The 25,859-nt window shown below is 39.2% G+C and overlaps 1 protein-coding gene across 3 annotated transcripts in view; it reads left to right on the top strand.

Annotated features, from left to right (window-relative positions):
• Nucleotides 1–25,859, top strand: part of NSD1 (nuclear receptor binding SET domain protein 1) — a gene marked incomplete at its 5' end in the record, with an annotated part of 125,826 nt that overhangs the window by 81,852 nt on the left and 18,115 nt on the right. For all 3 annotated transcript variants that reach the window (XM_079702501.1, XM_079702500.1, XM_079702499.1), the window contains 7 exons: nucleotides 766–884; nucleotides 1,824–1,967; nucleotides 4,633–4,756; nucleotides 12,107–12,307; nucleotides 14,476–14,655; nucleotides 21,781–21,937; nucleotides 23,273–23,478. In XM_079702501.1, the coding sequence (XP_079558627.1) occupies nucleotides 766–884; nucleotides 1,824–1,967; nucleotides 4,633–4,756; nucleotides 12,107–12,307; nucleotides 14,476–14,655; nucleotides 21,781–21,937; nucleotides 23,273–23,478 (1,131 nt within the window). The remainder of the gene's footprint in view (nucleotides 1–765; nucleotides 885–1,823; nucleotides 1,968–4,632; nucleotides 4,757–12,106; nucleotides 12,308–14,475; nucleotides 14,656–21,780; nucleotides 21,938–23,272; nucleotides 23,479–25,859) is intronic.

Raw genomic sequence — 25,859 nt, 5'->3', positions numbered from 1 at the left:
TTCTCTTGTTGCGGAGCATGGGCTCTAGGTGCATGGGTTCAGTAGTTGTGGCACATGGGCTCGGTAGTTGTGGCTCACGGGCTCTAGGGCACAGGCTCAGTAGTTGTGGTGCGTGGGCTTAGTTGCTCCGCAGCGTGTGGGATCTTCCTGGACCAGGGCTCGAACCCATGTCCCCTGCATTTGCAGGCAGATTCTTAAAACACTGCGCCACCAGGCAAGTCCTTGCGTGAATATCCTTTTGGCCAATACATGTATTGGTTGGGGGAGGGAGGTATTTTTCTCTCCTCCTGTAAGTCAGATCTTATGTATTTCATGTTTTTGTCTTAATCCTTAAATCACAGAGTGATATAATTTATTGTCTTTAATCTTGGAGGCCAGGTTTTAGTATCTTTTCCTGACTACTAAATGCATTTCCTCCCCATTTGTAGGATATTAAAGTCCTTTGTGGAACTAGAAAGTCTTTCATTTCAGTCATATAGAATGAAATTGCTTTAATAACCTGTATGTTTACTATTTAATCCATATGAGGCAGAATTTATATATATGTAACCATTTCCCCAACTAGTTATATACTAATGGGTAAGTCTTTTTTTTTTTCCTCTGCCCTTGTTTTCCTCATCTACAAAGTTGGAGAATTAAAATTAAAATTAAGGTTGGTGCTTACTCTAACATTCCATAATTCTGTGAGGTCCCTTTAGTTGAGGATAGGAGTTCTTGGACATGCATGTGATCAGCCAGCAGGTAACACCTGTTTTCCTGTCCTAGGCACCACCAAGCTGTTTGATAAACCAAGGAAGCGAAAACGACAGAGACATGCTACAGCCAAGGTGCACTGTAAAAAAGTGAAAAATGACAACTCATCAAAAGAAACTCCAAGCTCCGAGGTATTATGCAGTTCTTCATCTTTTGACCTTCCAAAGTGAAGCTGCTTTTCACAGTAGAGGCCACATCCCTTCCCCCTTTGAGTTTACCTAAAAATAGTATTCTGTTGAAACAGCTAGTAGTGATAAGGAATCCTGGAGAAAAAGATGAATCTGATTCTAGTAGAAATAAGTCAAAGCACTATGGCAGCTGTGGGTGTGACCTTTTTAAAAGATCACACCCCATGCTCTAGGTGTCAGATGAAATACATAACTGTTTCATCATGAAGTAAACTTGTTCTAAAACCAGAGAGCACAATATCAAGTAACTATATAATCCAGAAGAACTTGGTATTGCCCTTTAAAAGTTGAGACTGCAGTTAGGGGAAAAACTCATTTGCTTATTTATTGAGACCACCAACTGCTTAATTTTAGAGTAATGTTTGTAAACAGCGACTTTTAGGAAACAGAGCTTTAAAGCCATTTTCTTGAAGAGCATCAGTGCAGCCATTGATGCTATCCCTAGCTTTCCAACTCAGGTTAAAAGAGAATTAGAACAAGTCAGGTCAGCATCACATATTATGATACAGAGTGTTTCTTTCCAGGACAATTTGAATAGAATGCCCAAGGGGGGCATTATTTAGGAAACACTGATCTTGGAAGGACAAATAAGTAATCAAATAAACTTAAGAATGTTTTCTCTCCCTTAGTGAAACCTTAAAATGGAACATCTCAAAAAGTTCCAGTGGAACAGCCTCAGAGCAGTTAGTGGCAGGGCATGAGGCGCCCACTACCCGCCCAATCACAGCAGGGTTAGAACTAACATTGCATGCAGTCCGCCCACGTGATTGGCTGAACATCTGTAAGTGCTTAATGGCTAGACAAATAGCAGCCCAGAGGGAGGGGGTCAGATGGAGGAGACATCAATAATATAGATGTGGGGCATTATTTTTTCTCTGCAAGGGAGAACTGATGACACACAGGACAGCTGCAAGCCCCAAGGAGACCATTGAGGAGGGTGTAGAAAATGACCACGGAATGCCTGTATCTAAAAAACTGCAGGGTGAACGAGGAGGAGGAGCTGCACTCAAGGAGAATGTTTGTCAGGTAGAGAATGTTTGTCCACTTGCATTTGAATTGCATGCTTATCTTTTAAGAGAAGTCCTCTCCCTTCTCTTGATGACCTAGTCATGGTTAGAGTAAAAATTCTCTTGGATGATTCCAGTGGAATCACTTGCTTTAAGGATTTAACTCTTCTCTCTTCCCACAAAAAAAGAAGAGAAATATTTAGTGTTGCCCCTGGGTAGGTGCCCTGAAGTAGGTCTGAGGTGGAAGGGGTGAATCTGTGGTTGCTCAGCCAAAGATAATTTTCCTGCATCTCTCATGGTGTGAGAATGTTTGGGTTTCTAAGGAATTTTTCAAGGAGAATTTTCACATAGATTGTTGGTGTGTGTGTGTGTGTATGTGTGTGTGTGTGTGTGTGTGTGTGTTTTGTTTGTTTTCGTTGTTTTTGTTTTTCTGCTTTAAAGTACTGACTTTAGAGAACCTACCACCTGTATTTTTCTATTTATTTAATAAACACTTATACAGTGTTTTTTACTATGTGTCAAGTGTTTTTCCAATCACTTTGTAAATATTACATCATTTAGTTATCATAACAATCTCATAAGATAGAGGATCATTATTATCCTTGTTTTATAGATAAGAAAATTGAGGTGCAGGGAGGTTAAATAGCTTGCTTGTAGTCACTCAGTGAAGCCAGGATTCAAACCCAGGCAATCTGGGTTTTGAGTCTTAACCACTATGTTGTCTTGCTTCTCTGTGAAATGTGCCTCCACTTTAATGTCACATGCCTTTATCTTACTTGGGAGTAGAGTCAATTAAATGGATGCATTGGTTATATTCTCTTTTCATGGTCTTGATTTAACCTTGTAAATACTTAAAAACTGGCATATAAAAAGTTGAAAATATTAGGGTTTTTTTTCTAATTGAAACTGCTAAAAAATAAAATTTCCCTAGGCCTAGAATATTATTATGGCCAGTATAATTTCAACTCAGTTTCTTTGTCTATTCATTTCACTGCTGTATAAAGAAGGTTGATTATATTCAGACCTGCTCCCAAGCAGTGTTACTCCTCAGAGACTGTTAAGCCCACAAAGATTGTCATATAAGAAGGTATTGTAACCCATGGTCCTGGTTTGTTTGGATCAGTCTTTGTTTAAATCTGTTGTGCTTGTATAATTTATTAATAGCACCTCCTTTCATGCTCAGGTGTCCTAGTTTGAAGGATGAATTACATGGTCATCCCAATTAAAGGGTTAGTCTGTAACATTTGGTTAATTTGAAAAATTTATTCCTCAGTACATACTGTAATTGAAGTTTTCCTGTTTAAGTGATGAAGGCGAATTTGTTTATCGTGCAGGAAAGCTGATGTTGCTGGCACTCTGAATATACAAAACAAAACATGTAACATTTATGGCATTTGTCAGTTTTTGGTCATGAATAGTAGATCATGGGAGAGCCAAACATGAAAGACTAGCTCAGAATCCCTTGGGGTCCCCTCTTAATCCCTGGCTGCCTCTGGCCTTTTATTCCCAAAGCCCTCCTACTCGTTTGCTTATTTAAGCTTTGATGTTAAGTGGCCAAGACCTGTTCTGTTTCTTTGGGTTCTTGAGGGTATTAGACTTGCCTGGCCATCTTTCCCCCTTTCTTGTCTTACAGAATAAGTATAAGAGTTTTTTTCATTTTTATCATTTTTCTGCTAATCACTATGAGGAAACAAGCCAGGATATTAGAGGGGTGAAAAGTAACAAATGTTGGGAATGTGCAGAATTTTCATAAATCATACAACGTTTTCGAAAGCAACAGATCCCGATCTTTATTTCCTAAGGCTGTATCATCATTGACACCCTGTTTTAGTGAGATTGTCTCAGAAAGGTGATCTCTCTGATTTTAATATGGTTCTAGGTGTATCTCAGGGATTGTTCAAATCTTAATCAGGGCCCTTCTGGACTGTTATGACCCAAGTCCCAGCTGGCCAGTATCTCTTGCTTGAACCATTGCAGTAACCTGTTTGATTATCTCTGCTTCTCCTCTCACCTTTTTACTCTTGAAATTTTTCATGTAGCAGTCATAGGGATCTGTTTTTAGATGAATACCTGATTTCAGCCTTCCCTTGGTACAGTGCTCATTATAATGGCACACCTTTGCAATTAGAATAAAATCTGAAACTCTGTACCGTAATCTGTAAGGCCACACAGTCGGGCCCTTGCTTGCCTTTTTCTTACTTCATTTCTACCACTTCTAACTTTTGTTCACTTTTGTCCAATGACACTGGCTTTCATTGTGAGTCATAGGAATGCCATGATTTTTCCTGTGTGGGGGCTTTCTGTACTTTCTGCCTTCTTGGTCCCTTCTTCAGATCATGCGGCTGCCCTGTCATTCCGAGCCCGGTCTGAGAAGTCGTTCCTAATCACCCAAAATCCACAGTTGTTGTTTGAGTGCTCTCCCAGCTGCTTACATTGTCTGACATCTTTTGTGTGTTTAATCATTTACTTATATCTTTGTATCCTTAGAATATAAGAATTATGGGAGCCAGGGACCTGTGGTACCTGGCATAGAGGAGATAATCATTAAATACTAGCTGAATGAATGGTGGGATTTTTTGTTTCTGGCAAAGCTGCGTCTTAACTTTTGCTTTAATGAAGACCTTCTGCTTGGGATTTTTAAAAATCTTTTTCTATAGACAGATCTGTTTTCTTTCTCTTAACAGAACTGTGAGAAACTGGGTGAGCTGCTATTATGTGAGGCTCAGTGCTGTGGGGCTTTCCACCTGGAGTGCCTTGGATTAACTGAAATGCCCAGAGGAAAATTTATCTGCAATGAATGTCGCACAGGTAAAGTAGTTAGAGAAAGGTCTTCTTCCAAGGAAGGTTTGAGTTTCAAGTTTTTTAGGAAAAAATCATTTATTGGAGACACTTTTTATGTGGCAATACTGGGCTAATTCCTACAGACATAGAGATAGGTGCTCTGTGGTCTTTGCCTTCAAAAAAACTCAAGTGAATAATGAATGTATAGTATAATACAGTGCAAAAAGTGTTGTTGTGAATGTTAAAGTGCTGTGTGAATGAAGATGCACCAGTGCTACAGAGGAAGATATCTGAGTTTGGTTTTAAGAGAGAAATAGAAATTGGTGTGTGGAGGGGAAGGATAGAAGGTCCAATAAAGTAAGTATGAAATATTTGGGGAACAGGAAGCATATAGGTCAGTATGTTTGGAGTTTAAGATATTTTAGGGAAGAGGTGAGGCATAGGTAGTGGTGAGGAGGACTTCTGGGTTACTGATGATATTTTATGTTTCTTGATCTGAGTGGTGATCAAGAAATGTGTTCACTTCATGATTATTTGTGAACTTAGAATGTGTGCACTTTTCTGTGTATATTATACATCAGTAAAACTGCTTAGCAAAAAAAAAAGAGAGCTATTTTGTGAGAGTTACAATATACGGATTGGGTCAGAAACTAGGAATGGTCAGATGAGACCAGCCTGTGAAGCACCTCACAGCTGTGCTAAGGAGATTGCTCTTTTTTCAGCGTTATGAATGGATGTTACGGTATGAAAGTAGTAAAGAAATTAGGGTTGACAGTAAAGATTTTATGCTCGTTAAGTCATTAAAACCGTAGGTGTGCATGATGCTGCCCAAAGAAAAAGCGTCTGTAGAGTGAGAAGAGGGCTAATGACACTACTGGGGGATACCCACTTAAAAGGGGCTACTGGAAGGTAGGAGGAGCTACTCAAGAAAGAATGTCTGTGAAGCCATGGGAATGGGGTGTCATCAGCAGAGGCAGATGGGGCAAACAGACCAAGGAGGTTCTAGAATGAAAAGGGGATCTATTGTATTTGGCAGTGAGAGAGTGCCTTACTAAACCAAACTGAAAGATGAATGGGTAGCAGTATACACTATTTCTTACAGAAGCTTGACTTCAGTGGAAAAGGGAGCAGTAGCTGACGGGAGGATGTTAGAGGGTCAGGAGGAAGAACATCTTGAGTAGGATGAAGGTTAAGAATTGTGTGGGGAAATAAATTTCCGTAACAGGAAGGGGAATAATTGGAGTACAGTCACAGAGACAGGAGAGGATAATCTTGAAGAGATAAAAAGATTAAAAGGGAATGTATCATGTAATTGTGAGGGAGATGAGCACGGAAGTTTTTCCTTGGCTTGGTGAGAATGGTGGAAAAAAATTTTTTAGGGGCTTCCCTGGTGGTGCAGTGGTTGAGAGTCCGCCTGCCGATGCAGGGGACACGGGTTCGTGCCCCGGTCTGGGAAGATCCCACATGCCGCGGAGCGGCTGGGCCCGTGAGCCATGGCCGCTGGGCCTGTGCGTCCGGAGCCTGTGCTCCGCAACGGGAGAGGCCACAACAGTGAGAGGCCCACATAACGCAAAAAAAAAAAAAAATTTTTTTATAACCTGAAGGGAAGAGTGTAGGCTTAGACTAGCCCCTGTGGGAAATAAGAGGTGAAATTAACTTGTGTCTGTAAATAGATGACCATGTCAGATTGAGTTATTTCATCTTTCTGCTACCACTTTCAGCAGTGTAGGAACAAAAGCTGGAAGACAAGATAGTTGTGGGGTTATTTTGCCTTCTACACACGTTGGGCTTTTGATCATTATGTGCCATACGGTGTCCCGGCCCTGTAAATAAAATTTAGAAACAAATTTTAGATATGTGCATATCTCTATTGCCCTAATTTTCTTAGAAAGATCTTCTTCTTCTTTTTAAAAATTTTTTTTAACTTATTTTATATTTGAGTATAGTTGATTAACAATGTTGTGTTATATCAGTTGTACAGCAAAGTGATTCAGTTATACATATACATGTATCTATTCTTTTTCAAATTTTAAATATAGCAGTGAGTACAGTGTCAATCCCAAGCTCCCTAACTGTCCCTCCCCGCAACTCTTCCCTCCTGGTAACCATAAGTTCCTTCTCTAAGTCTGTGAGTCTGTTTCTGTTTTGTAAATAAGTTGATTTGTATCATTTTTTTTAGATTCCGCATATAAGCGATATCATATGTTATTTGTCTTTCTCTGTCTGACTTACTTCACTCAGTATGACAATTTCTAGGTCCATCCATGTTGCTGCAAATGGCATTATTCATTCTTTTTAATGGCTGAGTAATATTCCATTGTTTATATGTACCACATCTTCTTTATCCATTCTTCTGTTGATGGACATTTAGGATGCTTCCATGTCTTGGCTATCACTGCTAGTGCTGCAGTGAAGATTGGGGTGCATGTATACTTTCAGACCATGTTTTCTCCAGATATATGCCCAGGAGTGGGATTGCAGGATGATATGGTGGTTCTAGTTTTAGTTTTTAAGGAACCTTCGTATTGTTCTCCATAGTGGCTGTACCAATTTACATTCCCACCAACAGTGTAGGAGGGTTCCCTTCTCTCCACACCCTCTCCAGCATTTATTGTTTGTGGATTTTTTGATGATAACCATTTAGAGAGATCTTCTTGCCTTTTGTACCAATGATCCAGTTTTGCTAGTCTCATCTTTATTTTTTTATTTATTTTTATTTTTTTGCGGTACGCGGGCCTCTCACTGTTGTGGCCTCTCCCATTGCGGAGCACAGGCTCCGGACACGCAGGCTCAGCGGCCATGGCTCACGGGCCGAGCCGCTCCACAGCATGTGGGATCTTCCCAGACCGGGGCACGAACCCGCGTCCCCTGCATCGGCAGGCGGATTCTCAACCACTGCGCCACCAGGGAAGCCCTCATCTTTATTATGATGTGGTATTCTCTGAACCAGGCTAATCTAAGGCAGAAGTACTTTTTAAAAAAATCAACTTAATTGAAGTGTAATTTGCCTACTATAAATGTACCCCTTTTAATGTATGTTTTGATAGGTTTCGATAAAATGTATACACCCACACCAGAAAGTTCCTTTGTGATCAGACCCAGTCAGTCTTTTTTGCACCTCACCCCTTCACCCCCATCATGAATTTCAGGTTAAACAGTGATCTGCTTTCTGTTCAGAGCACATTAGATTTACCTTTTTTTTAGAGTTTGTGTCTGGCTCAGCATAATGTTTTTGAGACTCATCTGTGTTGATGTGTGTATCAGTAATTCATTTTCTTTCTTAAAACAGCTTTATTGAGGTGTAATTGATGTACAGTAAACTACACAAAGTGTACACTTTGATGACGTTTTGGTGTGTGTTTGTGTACATACACCTTTGAAACCATCACTCAGCATAGTTACTTTGAGATTAAACAACATTGTTACAGGTATTGAGAATTCATTCTTTTTATTGCCAAGTGGTATTCCATTGTATGGATATAAAAGTTTGTTTATCCACTCATCTATTGATGTACATTTGGATAGTTCTCAGGTTCGGCTATTATAAATAAAGCACTGTGTATGTGTTGTACGGATACACTTTCTTTTCTGTTGTGTAAATATCTAACAGCAGAATGGCTGCATATGGTAGGCTTAACTTTTTAAGGAACATCCAAAGTGTTTGTACCATTTTATATTCCCATCAGTAGTGTGTGAGAGTTTTAATTCTGCCACATCTTCATCAACATTCGGTATTGTCAGTCTTTTTAATTTTAGCCATTCTGACAGATGTGTAGTGGTATTTTATTGTGGTTTTAATGTTCATTTCACTAATGATGAATGATGTTGCACATCTTTTTATGTGCTTATTTTTCTGTCTTCTTTGAGGAAGAGTGTTCAAAATTTTTTTTTAATTTGGGTTTTTTTTCCCCCTATAAATTTATTTATTCATGGCTGTGTTGGGTCTTCGTTGCTGTGCGTGGGCTTTCTCTAGTTGGTGAGCAGGGGCTACTCAGTCTTCATTGCAGTGTGCGGGCTTCTCATTGTGGTGTCTTCTCTTGTTGTGGAGCGCAAGCTCTAGGCGCGCTGGCTTCAGTAGTTGTGGCTTGCGGGCTCTAGAGTGCAGGCTCGGTAGTTTTGGTGCATGGGCTTAGTTGCTCCGCGGCATGTGGGATCTTCCTGGGCCAGTGCTGGAACCCGTGTCCCCTGCATTGGCAGGCGCCTTCTTAACCACTGCACCACCAGGGAAGTCCTGGGTTGTTTTCTTACTGTTGAGTTTTAAGAGTTCTTTATATGTATTCTGGCTCCAAGTCCTTTATCAGATATATACTTTCCAAATTATTCTCCCAATCTGTGACTTGTTTTCTAATTTTCTTAATGGTATCTTTTGAAGAGCAGAAGTTTTTAATTTTTTTTTTAGGAGTTTATTAATTATTTATTTTTGCTGTGTTGGGTCTTCGTTTCTGTGCAAGGGCTTTCTCTAGTTGTGGCAAGCGGGGGCCACTCTTCATCGCGGTGCGCGGGCCTCTCACTATCGCGGCCTCTCTTGTTGTGGAGCGCAGGCTCCAGACACGCAGGCTCAGTAGTTGTGGCTCACGGGCCTAGTTGCTCTGCAGCATGTGGGATCCTCCCAGACCAGGGCTCGAACCCGTGTCTCCTGCATTAGCAGGCAGATTCTCAACCACTGTGCCACCAGGGAAGCCCCAGAAGTTTTTAATTTTGATGACGTCTAGTTTATCAAATTTCTTTAATGGACTTTGGTTAAGAAATCTTGCTTAACCCAATGTCACGAGGATTTTGTTTTCTTCTGAAAATTTTTTAATTTTAGGTTTCACATTTAGGTCTGTGATCTATATTGAATTAAGTTTTATATGAAAGAGAGGTTATTATTTTTGAGGGTAGAAAATTTTACCCTAGTTTTAGTAAAGATGTATAGACTAAGAATAAAGGAGTCGTTTACTGTTTCTTCTGGGTCACCCCATTTTCCTATAGTAGGATGACCACACCATAATTTAGGCTACTCCAGTTAAGTATTGGCTGCCAGTTATTCAGTACCAGGCAGTAGATTGCTTCTTTTCAAATACTTATTTTAAATTTTTTTCTAAAATTATTATTAGTTGGTGATCTCACTGTTTATAAAGATGAGGTGGATTATTTTACTGTGTTCCTATTTCCAGCAGGTGCCAAAGGCAGGATTCGTGTTCAGGTCTGTCTGTCTCTCAAGCCTGGGCTATTTCCCTTACATTGTTTTGCTTCCCAGCTAGAGGTAGAATTTTTTTTTTCTCTTAAACTTTTTATTACAGAAATCCTCAGACATATACAGAAGTAGAGAGAACAGTATAAAGAATCTCAACATATTCATCACTTAGCTTCAGTAGTTATCAACTTCTTGCCTCATTTTACTCATATAGTCCAAAATATATGTAACTAGCATATTTTTTTTAACACTTTAAAAATATATATCCATTGTATACAGTGATTCCTATGTGTCATCAACTACCCAGTCCCACTTTCAAATTTTCCCACTTTGTCTCAAAATATATTGTTTTATAGTGTTTTGAATCAAGGTCCAAATAATGTCCCTGTATTGTATTTTTTAATAAAAAAATTCATCTCTTAAACTTCTCTTAATCTACAACAGTACTATTCCCCTCACCCAATTATTTTTGTTTTTTGCAACAAAAATATGTTTTATTTAACCCAATATATTCAAAATATGTCAGCATATAATTAATGTGAAAATGACTGAAATTTTTTACATTCTCTTTTATGTGCTAGATTTTCAAACTCCAACGTGTATTGACGCTGACTACACATCTCAATTTAGACTAGTGCCGTTTTAAGTGCTCAGTATCCAAATGTGGTTTCCCTCCTGGGCCTGTGCTAAATCGAACCTTACTTGTCACCCCTACATGACAAACCTCATTGCTGGATCCCAGTAACTGCACATATTTGAGGGACCCCTCACCCAATTTTTTTTTTTTTTTTTTTTTTTTTGCGGTACGCGGGCCTCTCACTGCTGCGGCCTCTCCCGCTGCGGAGCACAGGCTCCGGACACGCAGGCTCAGAGGCCATGGCTCACGGGCCCAGCCGCTCTGCAGCATGTGGGATCTTCCCGGACCGGGGCACGAACCCGTGTCCCCTGCATCGGCAGGCGGACTCTCAACCACTGCACCACCAGGGAAGCCCCCCTCACCCAATGTTTTAATGTTCTTTATTTCTTGAGACAATGGTCATTTGTCTGCCAAGTTTTCTACATTCTAAATTTGGCTGATTGCATCCTTGAGGTGTCCCTTGAACTTGTGCCTCTGTCCTCCGTATTTCCTGGAAACTTGTAGTTAGATCTAGAGGCTGGATCAGGTCAAGTCCATTTTCCTTTGGCAAGAATACTTTGTGGGGGATGTGTACTTCCTATAGCATCACATCAGCAAGCATGTATTAAAGTTCCCCCTTAATAGTGATATTAAGATTGTTCAGTAGGTTCGTGTTGTCATCCTGATCAGTCTATTATAATGTTCTTCACTATGATATTATGATTTTTAATAAATATGTATTTGGTCTTTGTCCAGTTTCTGGCACAGAGCTCCTGAAACCCTTGAAATTTCCTAAGTGATGAGGGCTCTAAAGATGTATGTCTTTTTTTTTATGTTAATGAGAGATGACTTTTGGAACTAGCTAAGGATGGGAGGCTGGTTGCCAGGAGAACCAACCATGTGATTACAGGGTTCCATCTCCCCCTGACCTTTTTGGAGGGGAGAGTGCTGGAGGTTGGATTAGTCCTCAATTGCCAGTGTTTTAATCAATCATGCCTATGTAATGTGGCCTCCATTAAAACCCAAAAGGATGGGGTTTGGAGAGCATCTGGGTTGGTGAACACATGGAGATTAGGGGAGAGTGTCGTGCTTGGAGAGGCGCTGGAAGCTCTGAGCCCTTTCCCCACGCCTTACTCTATGCATTTCTTTTAACTAGCTGTTCCTGAACTACATCATTTTTTAGTAAACTGATGATCTAGTAAGTAAAGTGTTTCTCTGAGTTCTGTGACCCACTCTTGCAAGTTAATTGAACCCAACCTCTGATTTATAGCCAGTTGGTCAGAAGTACAGATGACAGCCTTGACTTAGAACTGGTAAGGGTTGGGGTGGGAGGCAGTCTTGTAGGACTGAACCCTTACTTAATCTGTGGGATCTGATATTATCTCCAAGTAGATAGTGTCAGAATTGAGTTGAATTGTAGGATACCAGCTGGTATCAGAGAATTGCTTTGTGGTGTGGGCACCCTCCACCCCCACCCCATGTTGGAATTTGGTGCAGAATTGTGTACTCACTAACTTTTCACCTAATGGTTTAGCATTGAGTGAATTCTTGAGTTAGTATTAATTTGTTTCTTCCTGTTTCCTAGGAATACATACCTGTTTTGTATGCAAGCAGAGTGGGGAAGATGTTAAAAGGTGCCTTCTGCCCTTATGTGGAAAGTTTTACCATGAAGAGTGTGTCCAGAAATATCCACCCACTGTTTTGCAGAACAAGGGCTTCCGGTGTTCCCTCCACATATGTATAACCTGCCATGCTGCTAATCCAGCCAGTGTTTCTGCATCTAAAGGTATGGGTTTCTTGTGTAGACCAATCTAATTATAGAACCTTGGTCTCATTGGCAATGGATGTTTCAGATGCTATCTGGCATATCTCTTCATAAGCCTCTAGCTTTTGTCAGAGTACCAGCATTTTATGTGAGAGATAAGAGAGTAATGGACAAATATAGCAGTCACCACATTTTTATATGTGCTTTTTTTATATGTGCATTATGTGGTAGTTTTAAATATTTGGAATTCATGTGACATTTAGTTTGAAAAGGTGTTCTGCTGGACATCTTGTTTTGTTTTGTTCTGTTCTGCGCCGCGCCATGTGGCTTGTGGGATCTTAGTTCTCCAAACAGGGATTGAACCCGCACCCTCTGCAGTGAAAGCACAGCATCCTAACCACTGGACCGCCAGGGACTTTGCTCTGCTGGATGTCTTCCTTCATCAGAATAAAGTGTATTCTTCTTCTGTGGGTCTTTATATGTATGGTTATCAGATGTGATATCATTCAGACATGCATATAGGGCAGAAATGAGGGTTTTGTTTTGTGCTGATTTGTTTTATTTTTTAAAATGGAAATTCCTATCCAGAAAATTTTTTCCTGCTTCATGGTTAGCTTGAGAGCTGAGGTTTCCAAAACTATTATGTGGGTGCAGATAAACTCAAGTTTCTAAATCCATTCCCAGTGGGAAAACAATCATTTCTTTCTTTTTCTTTAAATAAATTTATTGATTTTATTGATTTTTTTTTTTTTTTTTTTTGGCTGCGTTGGGTCTTCGTTTCTGCGTGCAGGCTTTCTCTAGTTGCTGCGAGCGGGGGCTACTTTTCCTTGCGGTGCGCAGGCTTCTCATTGCAGCGGCTCTTCTTGTGGAACACGGGGTGTAGGCACGTGGGCTAAGTAGTTGTGGCTCACGGGCTCTCGAGTGCAGGCTCAGTAGTTGCACGCAGGGCCTTAGTTGCTCCGCAGCATGTGGGATCTTCCCGGACCAGGGCTCGAACCCGTGTCCCCTGCATTGGCAGGTGGATTCTATCTATCTATCTATCTATCTATCTATCTGTCTATTTCTGAGTTGGGTCTTTGTTGCTGTGTGTGGGCTTTCTCTAGTTGTGGCGAGCAGGCGCTGCTCTTCATTGTGGTGCGTGGGCTTCTCATTGCGGTGACTTCTCTCACTGCGGAGCACAGGCTCTAGGCGCACACAGGCTTCAGTAGTTGTGGCACGCAGGCTCAGTAGTTGTGGCACGTGGGCTCTAGAGAGCAGGCTCAGTAGTTGTGGCTCACGGGCTTAGTTGCTCTGCGGCAAGGGGGGTCTTCCCGGACCAAGGCTTGACCTCGTGTCCCCTGCATTGGCAGGCGGATTCTTAACCACTGCGCCACTAGGGAAGCCCCAATCATTTCTTTCTGCTCAGTACTAGTGGGTCTCTTACTGATTTCTCTGAAAGCCAAATATTGTATCTCTACTATTAAATGCTTGTATGCCCAAAGAGCCCACTTCTCCCAAAGGAGATTGGGCAGGAAAAATGTGGCAGTGTTGACTTTTCTTTTAATCAGACTGGTGATATCTTCTGTAAGATGATTTCCTGGCACCATAGATCTTGTCAGTCTTAAGTACAGTAACATGCTTGATCAAAATTGCAGCTTAACCATCAGCTGCCTTCTCCTTTTCAGTTGCTATCATAGGTAGCACTGGGGTGGTTTGGTAGTGGTTCTTAGTTGGTAAAGTATGTTAGAGGATATATCTCATGGGGGGGGTGGAGGTAGAGAGGTTCATTCATTCACCTAAAAGGCTTTAAGAATCACAGAGTACCAGCCAAGGAAAGCAAGCATTAGTGTTTCTCCCATCTGGTCTTTAAATGTGATTGTATACACACACCAACCCCCACCCCCACCCCCACCGTTTCGTCTGCAGCTGATTCCATTTTCCAGTCAGGACAGTGGTTTAAATAGGGCTTATTCTTGTTGAGGTAGACTCACTTACTGTTGTGGGATCGGACTCCTTAAGGCCATTTATCATATAGTTCCCATCTGAGCTTTTCTTAGGGAATTGGGTGTTTAAGGTCTCTTGATCTAGTAGTGCTTCCATTTGTTTGTGGGATTTTCCCACTGCTAGCAAATAAACTTGAATAACTCACATCGTTTTTATGTTTAATCCCTTTTTCTTTTGTCTCTCCCTGGTTTTTCTCTTATTTTTAGGTCGACTGATGCGCTGTGTCCGCTGCCCAGTGGCATACCATGCCAATGACTTTTGCCTGGCTGCTGGGTCAAAGATCCTTGCATCCAATAGCATCATCTGCCCTAATCACTTTACCCCCAGACGTGGCTGCCGAAATCATGAGCATGTTAATGTTAGCTGGTGTTTTGTATGCTCAGAAGGTAAGACATGACTTCTTGATGTATAAATAGTCTAAAAAGAGATGAATGCAGTATTTTAATTGAAACAAAAGTATAGTTTTCTTCACATTGCCATTAGAGGAAATACTGGGAAGTGATGTCCTTAATTATTGATAACATAACAGTACAGTGGTTTTGTTCCCCAATAGAGAGGGTTTTATTTTTGTTATTTTGAATAATGACTTAATTTTAACAAAATGATAAACAATTGAAGCAATTTAAAGAAAAGAGAAAGGAAACAAAATTGTTTTTAGAAAATGGGGGAATGTGGTCAAATGGTACAAACTTCCAGTTATAAGATGAATAAATTTGGGGGATGTAATACACAGCATGGTGACTGTAGTTAACAATACTGTATTGTATATTTGAAAGTTGCTGTGAGAGTCGATCTTCTAAGTCCTCTCTCTCTCTCTCTCTCTCACACACACACACACACACACACACACACACACACACACACCTTAAAATTGTAACTATGTGAGTTGTTGAATATGTTACCTAATCTTATTGTGGTGATTACTTCACAGTATATACACATATCAAGTACATATATATTGTACACTTTAAGTTTATACAATATTATACATTAATTATATCTCAATAAAGCTGGGGAAAAAAGTAAAAAATAAACTGGAGGTAAAAAAATAAAATAAGAAAGAAATTTTAAAAACCCTAAATAACCCCAAGTCCTACATCAGAAAAAACCATTGCTTAATATTAAGTGATAATACTCCGGACATATGTGCATGTAAGCAGATAGAAGGGGTAGATATCTGGATAGGAACAAGTCTAGAAGATGCTGTTATCAGGTAATTGTGTGTGGTTTTTCTAAAATCAATTTTATATTAGTTTAAAGGGAATAAACAAGGTGAAAGTAAAAGAATTTATGAACTTCTGTTAAATATTTCCTCACTGTAAGGGATAATAGTTCCTACAAGGTCTTCAGTGGAGGACAAATAAATTTTATGTCTTCATCTGTATCTCCCCCCTCTCCAACCCCTACTTAAAACATACTTCTCCTAATTTAGAGCAAAGTCAGTATTATCCTTCTTAAACATTTTCTTTCCTTTCCATTCCTCACAGCCTGATTTTTGCTATTTTGTTAAGTGGAGGATTTAGTACTCCACCAGTCTATTTACTGTGGTGCTTGTAGTTCTGAATTCCTTATTTAAATTTTTCTCTTGGTTGGCTGAACGTCTGAGAAACACCCACAGGTCCTACATTTCTCTGCTTGAGACTGTTCTTCATTTGCCTCTGTTCTAGAAGCACACATTGGGTTACTATAAGATTTTAGACTGCTTGTTCTTTTTCCAAAACTTTTGTGGACATTGCTCCCCTGTTTTCTAGTGTTGAGGGTGGCACCAGTTCTCTTATACAGTTTTTTCATTTCCTTTTCAATTGACTAAATTTTGTTGATTAGTAATTTGGGGGAAACAATTTCCTTAACTTTTCTGTTTTTTAAGATCTACTTATTCGTGATGCAATTTCACGAAAATTTGGCTGGTTATGAACATTCTGAAGGACTAATTTTAAAAGAGTCAACATGTGTAATTGAATTAGCATCCCTTTTGAGAATTTGGGATATACTAAATAGTGCTAAAGCCATAAAAGAAGTTTTATGACTCCTTTATATGATTGAAAATGGTCAATCGGGACTTTTTTGTTGTTGTTGCTATTGTTGCTCTTAAGATTTATGTAACATGACTAGAGTTTGCATCAGGACATAGTTGTAATCCTCAAACTATGATGCTAATATAGAATAAATAAAATAGAGTATTAAGTGCAGTCATGTGGGTGGAATTTTGATGTAGTTAGGGATGTTTAGGGATGTTTTAGTGCACAAAGTACTATGCTGTTTTTGGTTTTAGATATGTTAGCTTTGTGATTCTCCTGTATCATACATTCTTTTTTGCTTTTATAATATCTGTTCCTTATAAAACTGGTGAACACTGCTGCCTGTTTATCATTATACCACCTGTCTTTTGTTTAGAAGAAAGTTAAAGACAATTTTGATATTTAATAGCATTTAAATACAACATCTATAATTCTGCTCTTAGAATGAAAATAGACGTCTGGGAGGCTGAAATGTAGGCTCTAAAAATTTTACATGTTTTGTGAAGATGGGGAGATGAAACAGTTTCAGCATTAGACTTTTTCATTCCATAGTGGAATGAGATGTTTTCAGAGTAGAAGTTCCTTTGTGTTGGCAGTCCTAACTTGTGGCATAATAACGGATACTCATAATGAAAACTTAGTCCCCAAGAAAACTTAGTAGCTGCAGCGGTGGCTCTCAGAATGTGATCCATGAATCTTTGGGAAGTGGAGAAGATCCAGAGACCCTTTGAGGAGCCTCCATGAGATCATAACTCTTTTCATAATAATACCAAGATGTTACTTGCCTTTTTTCTTTGTTGACATTTGCACAGATGGTGCAAAGCCAGTAGTGAGTAAAACTGCTAGCACCTTAATGCAAATCAAGGTGATGGCTCTAAACTGTACAAGTAATAGCAGTCATTGAATTCTGTGTTACCACACACTTGCAGTAAAAACTTGGACATTTCACATAACAATGTCCTCGATTTTAAAAAGTAAGTAAAATGTATTAAATCTCAACTGTCATGTGAACATTGTTTTAATATTCAGTGTGATAAAATGGGAAGTATACATAAAGCAGTTCTGTTGCATACTGGTGGTTATCTTAAGTTAAAGCACTCATGCAATTGAGTTGCAATCTGAACTGGCTGCCTTGTTCATGGAATACCATTTTTAGTCTTAAACATTACTAAAAATGTAAATCAACTATACTCCAATAAAAAATAAATTAATTTTAAAAATTACTAAAAAACTATGGCTCTTCATACTTGGATATTTGTCAGACATTTCTTGAAAATGGATAAAAAGGAGCCTGTCAGTTCAAGGGAAAACAACTGGCAAATTGTTGCCAATGATAAAATTTGAGTTCTTAAGTGAAAATTAGAATTTTGGAAAACTGTCATCTACCCACCCTGAGCTTAACTGCTTCCTAGTATTTACTGATGAAATCATGGGGATATTAATAAATGTGACATTTTAGTATTACATAACGAAATAGATCAACATTTGGAAGATTACCAGACTCAGCAAACCAATATTTTCCACATGAACAATGCATGATGTTAAAAACCATGCATATGTAAAAGATCCATTCAAAGTGCAAGACAGATTAAAGAATTTTAATGTAATAGCTACATTAGTAACTATTAGTAACATATCAATAGTATATTGATACAGTTTCAAATTAGACACTGCAACTAAGGTTTACCCTGTGAAGTTTTAGTGTATAGTATCAAAGAATATGTAGTTATTGAACAGGTTATTAAAATACTCCTTTTTCCACCTGTTTATCTGTGAGAGACCAGATTTTCTTCATATACATCAACCAGACAACATTTTACAACAGATTTAAGTAAAAATATTGGCAAAAATGTTTGCAAAAAAATATGGTCACTCTGACACTGGTCAGAATGGCCATCATCAAAAAGTCTGCAAATAACAAGTGCTGAAGAGGGTGTGGAGAAAAGGGAACCCTCCTACACTGTTGGTAGGAATGTAAATTGGTGCAGCCACTATGGAGAATAGTATGGAGGTTCCTTAAAAAAACTAAAAATAGGGCTTCCCTGGTGGCGCAGTGGTTGAAAGTCCGCCTGCCGATGCAGGGGACACGGGTTCGTGTCCCGGTCCGGGAAGATCCCACATGCCGCGGAGCGGCTGGGCCCCTGAGCCATGGCCGCTGAGCCTGCACGTCCGGACCCTGCGCCCCGCAACGGGAGAGGCCACAACAGTGAGAGGCCCGCACACTGCAAAAAAAAAAAAAAAAAAAAAACTAAAATAAAATTACCATATGATCCAGCAATCCCACTCTTGGGCACATGTCCAAAAAAGATGAAAATTCTAATTCGAAAAGATACATGCATCCCAGTGTTCATAGCACTATTTACAATAGCCAAGATATGTAAGCAAATTAAGTGTCCATCGACAGATGAATGGAGAAGGAAGATGTGGTGTGTGTATATGTGTGTGTGTGTGTGTGTGTGTGTGTATAAACACGCGTACACACACACACAATGGAATATTACTCAGCCATAAAAAAGAATGAATAATGCCATTTGCAGCAACATGGATAGACCTAGAGATAGATTATCATACTAAGTGAAGTCAGTCAGAGAAAGACAAATATCATATGATATCAATAATATGGGGAGTCTAAAAAAATGATACAAATGAGCCTATTTACAAAACAGAAATAGACTCACAGACATAGAAAACAATCTTATGGTTACCAAAGGGGAAAGGGAGGGAAGGGATAAATTGGGAATTTTGGATTAACAGGTACACATATATGAAATAGATAGATAAACAACAAGCTCCTACTGTATATCCCAGGGAACTATATTCAGTATTTTGTAATAACCTGTAATGGAAAAGAATCTGAAAAAGAATACGTGTGTGTGTGTGTGTGTGTGTGTTTGTGTGTGTATGTATAAGTGAATCACTTTGCTGTATACCTGAAATACTCTAAATCAACTACACTTCAGTTTAAAAGAAAACAAAAATAAGATAAAATGTAAAACACTGAGCTTATTAAAAAATGTTCATTTTGGAAAATATAGTTATTCATAAAATGTGATTTATGTTAACATAATAGATTTATTGTTACTTTTAAATGAATTAATCAGTATTTTTAGCCCATAAAAACAAAAGCTCTCTGGGAATCTCCTTATTTTTCAAAACTATAAAGTGTTCATGAGGCCAAAAAGCCTAAGAACTGTTGATCCCACTATCTAGGATTATCCTGCTGTTAGAAGACAAGAGTAGAGTCTTGGGACATTTGTTTGTTCATGTATAGGAGAAAACCAAAGGTGGTTATCAGTGTTATGGTAATAGTATGGTAAATCGCTAAATTGAAAATAATCGGTTCCTAGAATTCAACAGTATGTTTAAACTCTATTTTCTCTTACTGTCTTCTACCAAATGTCACCTTTACATCTTTTGGTTTCTTATGATGGTTCATGTGGTTTTCCCTCTTTCGTCTTCCTGTCTTTCTCCTATATGTTTCCTTTACTCCCACCAGACAGACCCTCCTGCCTGCCTCCCACTCATCACCCAGACTAATCCTGTCAGTTTCTTCATATTCTCCCTTAGCTCATCCCATTATGTCCTTCCCTGCAAAACTGTTGTGCTTGCCACCATTGACCGTTCTTCACTGGTTATTCTTCTGTCCAGATTTCTTTTCATGCCTTCTTTGAAGGCCTAATTCAAATGCCTTATTGTACATGACATATTTCTAGTTGTCATGAATGTCAGCTTAGTAAAAGGAAGATTTTTCTACCAAGGCCATGTAGTTGGCAAATTGTTATTAATCAGATTTTGACTCAGCAGATAACTAATAGAGAGGAATGTTGTAGAAGGTATCCCATTATTGGGGCAGTCACTTACGTGACTCTGTGTCAGTCTATGTCCCATGCGAAGATTGTTTACCTCATCCACAAAATGCACAAGAATAGCAAAATATGACTTTGAAAGCACAGAGTACAGGCTATATGTATTGAGTAAACAAGTTCTTGGAACTTGTAGCAACAGACCTTCTTCCCAAATGAAACCTCACTCTGAATCTGAGGTGTACAATCTCCAGTGTACAACACAGGTAAAAGGAGAGCTTCTGTAGTTGAAGCAGGAGTTGGGTCTCAAAAGCACATCCCTGTCCCCAACTAAACAAACACCGCAAAGCTTGTTTTAAGCCTGCTCTCGATTATTGAGAAAAAGAAAAGGCACGGTAGAAATCGTTTAAGGATGGGGTGTCAGAAAATTAAGTGTTTTGTAGGTTTTTATGAGGAAAGAGAAGCACAGTGAAACCAAGAAGATGGACATGCGTATATACCTTGCTTATGACTTTATCCCTCACTGTCTCTTCAGGATGAAACTTGGAATTACGTGCTTGAGTCTAGCATGTTTGAAGCATGCTCATTTCTGGCATAAGATAAATAAGGCATTTATTGTATTCCTTAAATGTGAAACCTCTTTACCTGAAATTCTTTATTATCTGCAACTATGAGGATTTCAGATTCAGATATGTAAATTGAGGCACTTTGGGTAAAAATCTTTTAAGAAGTGAAAATTCATCATCACTGCAATATATGTAATTAATCTGGTATCCGAAAACTTGGATGGAGAGGGTAGATTTTATACCTAACTGAAGTTTAGGCTACAAAGAACATTAGTACCTGTGATTTTTGTCACCAGTAAATTTTGTTGTACATATCTTGAAGTCTTGTTTCCAGTCATTACTACTGCTACATCTTCTTATTTGTGCATTACAAGGAAACATATATAACTCTCATCTCTCGTTCTAACATTCTGATCATTTTAATATAATCTATGTTCTTTTGTGTATTATGTTTATGCATTTATAAATGTTATTCTGCAGAGGGCCCTTAGGTGTTGTGAGAGTGCCAAACAAAAAAAGATTAAAATGTAATTTAAAAAGAGGGAAGGAACTGGCCTTGTGGAGACTACTTACGTGTCAGACACTACTAGGCAATTTATTTGCTTATTTAGTCCTCAAACAGGTGTGATTATTTATTGTTCGTTGTAGAAAATACCTTACCACTGAAGAAATTAAAACTCAGCAAAGAAAGTGAATTCCCCAAAGTCATATGATCTTAGAGCTCAAGTCTGACATCAGTTAAAGCTTGTGCTCTTTATACTCTGGCATTGTGTATCATTGATATTCTCTTTATAGTGTGTTGTCTCTTAATGAAGAGGAAGAAGTGTGTGGGGGGTGTGTGTGTGTACATATATATTTATACATTTATGTTTAGAGGTTTACTTCTGCCCTCATTGCCCTGACCTAATTTTGCCAATAACGGTAAAATCTGACAAACCCCCAGGGGTGTGGTTCAAGTACATTGGAGAGGGAATACTCTTGCAGAAAAGTCTTTCTGAATAATTAAATTACTAAGCCCTTGGCTGGGAGATAAATAATTGGTTAGGAGCTGAGCAAGAGCTGTTTCAGCTGGGTCCTTATATGCAGCCTTGTGATGCTAGTGCCAGATTTTTTGATTCCCACAGGAGGCAGCCTTCTGTGCTGTGATTCTTGCCCTGCTGCTTTTCATCGTGAATGCCTGAACATTGATATCCCTGAAGGAAACTGGTATTGCAATGACTGTAAGGCAGGCAAAAAGCCACATTACAGGGAAATTGTCTGGGTAAAAGTTGGACGATACAGGTAAGTAAGCATGAAGGAGACTGGCACTTAGTTCTTTTACCAGCCTCTGTTTCTTGTGCTTAACTTTTTTTAAAAAAATGGTCTGATTAAACAAGGTTCATCCCCTCCCCCATTAATTTTCCATTATAGAAGAAAAAACTTTGCTTTATGTTTTGCAATTACAGGAATATCCATTATAGAAGAAAAAGACTTTGCTTTATGTTTTGCAATTATAGGAATAATATATATCCTCTGTAGGAACTTTATGAATGAAAACAAACCCACAATCTCAAAAACAAGGAAGAGACATCGCTAACATTTTGGCATATTTACTTGCAGACACACCAATACATGTACCTTCAACATAATTAATTAGCCTTATCGTTTGTACCCAGTTTTGTTTCTTGCTTTTTCTTTTTAAAATTATTTTTATTGGATATGGAATGTACAAAAAATATTATAACATGCTTGATTTTAAAGAAACACTTGTGTATATACCTCCCAGTTAAAAAAAATAGTACTTTACTGGCACCTTGTACTGCATTTTATGTTTTTTATTTCTTTGCCTGGTTATATAGGTTTACCACATGTGTGTTTTGTTCTGTATGTTTTAGATCTTTATATAAAGGAATTGTTGCTGTATTTTCCTGCAGCTTGCTTTTTTCATTCACTGTTACGCTCCTGAGATTTATTATGGTTAGTGCAGTGCTCTAGCTCATTCATACTTCACTGTTCTACAGTGTTCCTTTATATAGTCATACAGTGTGGTGTAGTTATTTATCCATTCTCACGTTCACGTTTGGACTATCAATATTTTGTCAGTGTTTCATGGTGTACATGCATGGGAGCTTCTCTAGGCCATTCTCAGGATAGAATAGCAGGGTCAGGGTTTCCAGCTTTAATAGCTAATGCCAAATTGCCTAAAAGTCATTGTAGTAGTTTCCTTCTCAAAGGCCAATTTGTATTTCATTGTATAGCGTCTGTCGTTCCCTTACTGTTGAACATTTAAAAGTTTTCCAGGTTTTCATTCTTACAGATAATACTTCAATGGACATTATAGTCATAAAGTTTTGTTCATATCTCTAATTATTTATTTTATAGATTCCTTGAAGTAGAACAACAGTCTAAGGGAGTGTGTGTGTATATATTTGAGCATGTGCGTGAGGGTGGGCATCTTCAGCCTTTTAGCACATACTGCTTGTTTCTTCTCTAGTTAGATTGTAAGAATGCCCTGGGTCAGACATTAATGTGGGTTAGAGAGACATTGCTTTTCCTTATTCCTGTCCCAAAAGTAGGATTCTTTTTCGTTCCTTGCAGCCTTCTAGAGGTTTCCTTCCTTCTTTTCACCTTTCCCAGGTGGTGGCCAGCTGAGATCTGCCATCCTCGAGCTGTACCTTCCAATATTGACAAGATGAGACATGATGTGGGCGAGTTCCCTGTGCTCTTCTTTGGGTCTAATGACTATCTGTGGACTCACCAGGCCCGAGTCTTTCCCTACATGGAGGGGGATGTGAGCAGCAAGGATAAGATGGGCAAAGGAGTGGACGGTACATATAAAAAAGGTGACTTTATCTATCTTTTTTGTTTCTCAGGCCAACAAAGACCTCTGTTGCCCATGTATCTGCTCTCTGTTAGAATTGTATGCTTTAGAATTCATATATGCTCTGTTAGCAGCTATGTTCTGCCCTCAGGGGCAGTATGTGGCTGTGGCTACAGGATTTGGCTACAGGATTTTGCAGAGAAGTTGACCCATGTAGTTCATTAGTTTTGAACCTAACCTTTACTTAACTAGAATTTCCTTAAGGGAAGTTCCTTATCTTACCAATTCTGTTTTGTCAGCATCTCATCAGGTAAGTACCAGAGCTTTGGAACTGTTGTGTAGAATAAACACTACAGTTTGCTAGGCAAGGGCTAGAATATCTAGCAGAACCACATTTGTTCCAAGGAGGTGTTTGTTTGTTTAGTTTGTTGAGAAGAAATAAAATTCACCCAAAATTATAGAGCAACATAAGATGGTAAAGGCACATAAATGTTCTAATCAAAGAGGTTTTTGTAAGCTGGCCTAGCAGTGAAGGAGAGGGGGTATTTGAGGCCAGGAGGGGTTAACAGCGTTCTCTCTGCCTATATAACGAGTAAGGGTTGCTTTGAGAATTCAATGAGATAATACAAAAATCATCCTGGAGGGCATATAGTTGGTATCCCATCAATGATAATTAGCTTCTTCCTTTAGCTGTCCTTTGAAAGGCAATACAGGTATCTCTTGTTATTTGAATATATTTGGACATTGAAGTATAAGATTTTGTTTGCATGGTGAGGTGAAGAGGGGATTTTAAGCAGTGAAACTTCCTGGATGGGGAATGAGAATGATGTCCATAAGGAATAAGTTCAACAGAGGTTTTGTTTCCCTCATGTTATTTCAGGGGTCCTCACTTACCTGTTGACAGTGTACTTTCTGTACAGATATGCACTATCAGTACTAATACTACAGGAGTTTGGGTCCTGAGTCTTATAGTCTCAGATGGTCAGGGACCAAGTGACCAACATCTTTGCACAGACCTGGCCACCGTCAAGGCTGGGGACGAAAGTGGAGTGTAGGCAATATCACAAGTCTGAGCCTGCTGAAGCTCTGCAATTCTGCTCTTTCTGTACCTTGATCTTAGGCTGGCTGGATGCCTCTGCCGTCAAGGAACACACAGTTTTGTGGGGGAATTGGACACAGATACCGGTAGTCAAAATGCCATTCTTTGAGAGTGCTGTGGCAGAAGTGTGCATGGTGTGCTGTGGGAGCAGACCAAGAGGAAGCAAAACAGTGCTGGGGATCAAAGTTTGGAAGTCATGGATGGCTTCTTTCTTAAGTGATACTTTGAAGAAGAACTATAATAACAGTTACCATTTGTTGATTGCCAGGCCCCGTTCAAAGTTTGTTTTCTGCTTTAAGTCTTTGCAGCAACCCTGTAAGTTAGATGCCATTATCTTTATCTTATAGATGAGGAAATTGAGGCACATAAAAATTAAATTTGGGGAATTCCCTGGTGGTCCAGTGGTTAGGACTCCGTGCTTTCACTGCCAGGGGCCCGGGTTCAATCCCTAGTCAGGAAACTAAGATCCCGAAAGCTGCATGGCATGGCCAAAAAAAAAAAAAAAAAAGGTTAAATTTGTTGCACAAGGTTCCAGTGCCAGTAAGTGATAGAGGAAGGTTTCAAACTCTGGTATAGTTGGGCTCCAGAATCCAAACTCTTAACCCCTACACTGACTGTGAGGAAGTTAACAACTTAAATGTTGTAACAAAAAGACAGCCTATGTGAAAGCACACATTGAGTCGAACATGATGAGTTAGTGACCTCCAAGTATTTGCTGTGGTTTAAGCACGGGGTTGGGGGAACACTGGACTATTTTACTGAAAAGGTGGCTAAGTTACATGGTCAGAGCAGAGTTTTAGAAATCTCAGTCTGACTGGCATGTCAGGACCATAGAAAGTGAGAGGTTGTAGCCAGGAATGTCAGCGAGCTGGCTGTTTTAGTAATTTCAGGCAGAGATAATGAGACTGTCACAGAGAATAGCGCATGGAGTCGAGAGGATGACGGGTACTAGATAGACATTAAGTAGATAAACTAGGTAGGACCTGCTGAATAATAGGGTGAATGAAGGAGGGAACAACTCCAGGCAACATCAAGTCTGCTAGATGGTGACAAGGAAATGGAGAAAGGGGTGTGGATTAGAGGGGAGATTTTCTTTAAAGAATTGGCAGAGCTTGGGGAAAACTACAGAGAGGAAAGTGGGAAAATTTGGAATTCTTTAAAGAGTTTTTAACCTGAGTCAAGAATAATGAATTAAAATTTTGTTTTAAGTGGAGAAGAATGAGATTAAGATTTTTTCAAACACTACAATCTTTTAAACATATGAAAGTTCAGGACTTGAATGCAGATTAGCTGTAAAGATCTAT

The sequence above is a fragment of the Hyperoodon ampullatus genome, assembly GCF_949752795.1.
Source record: "Hyperoodon ampullatus genome assembly, chromosome: 4".
NCBI lineage: Eukaryota > Metazoa > Chordata > Mammalia > Artiodactyla > Ziphiidae > Hyperoodon > Hyperoodon ampullatus.
The sequence above is the reverse complement of the archived record's forward strand: the minus strand, read 5'-3'. Positions and strand labels throughout refer to the sequence as shown.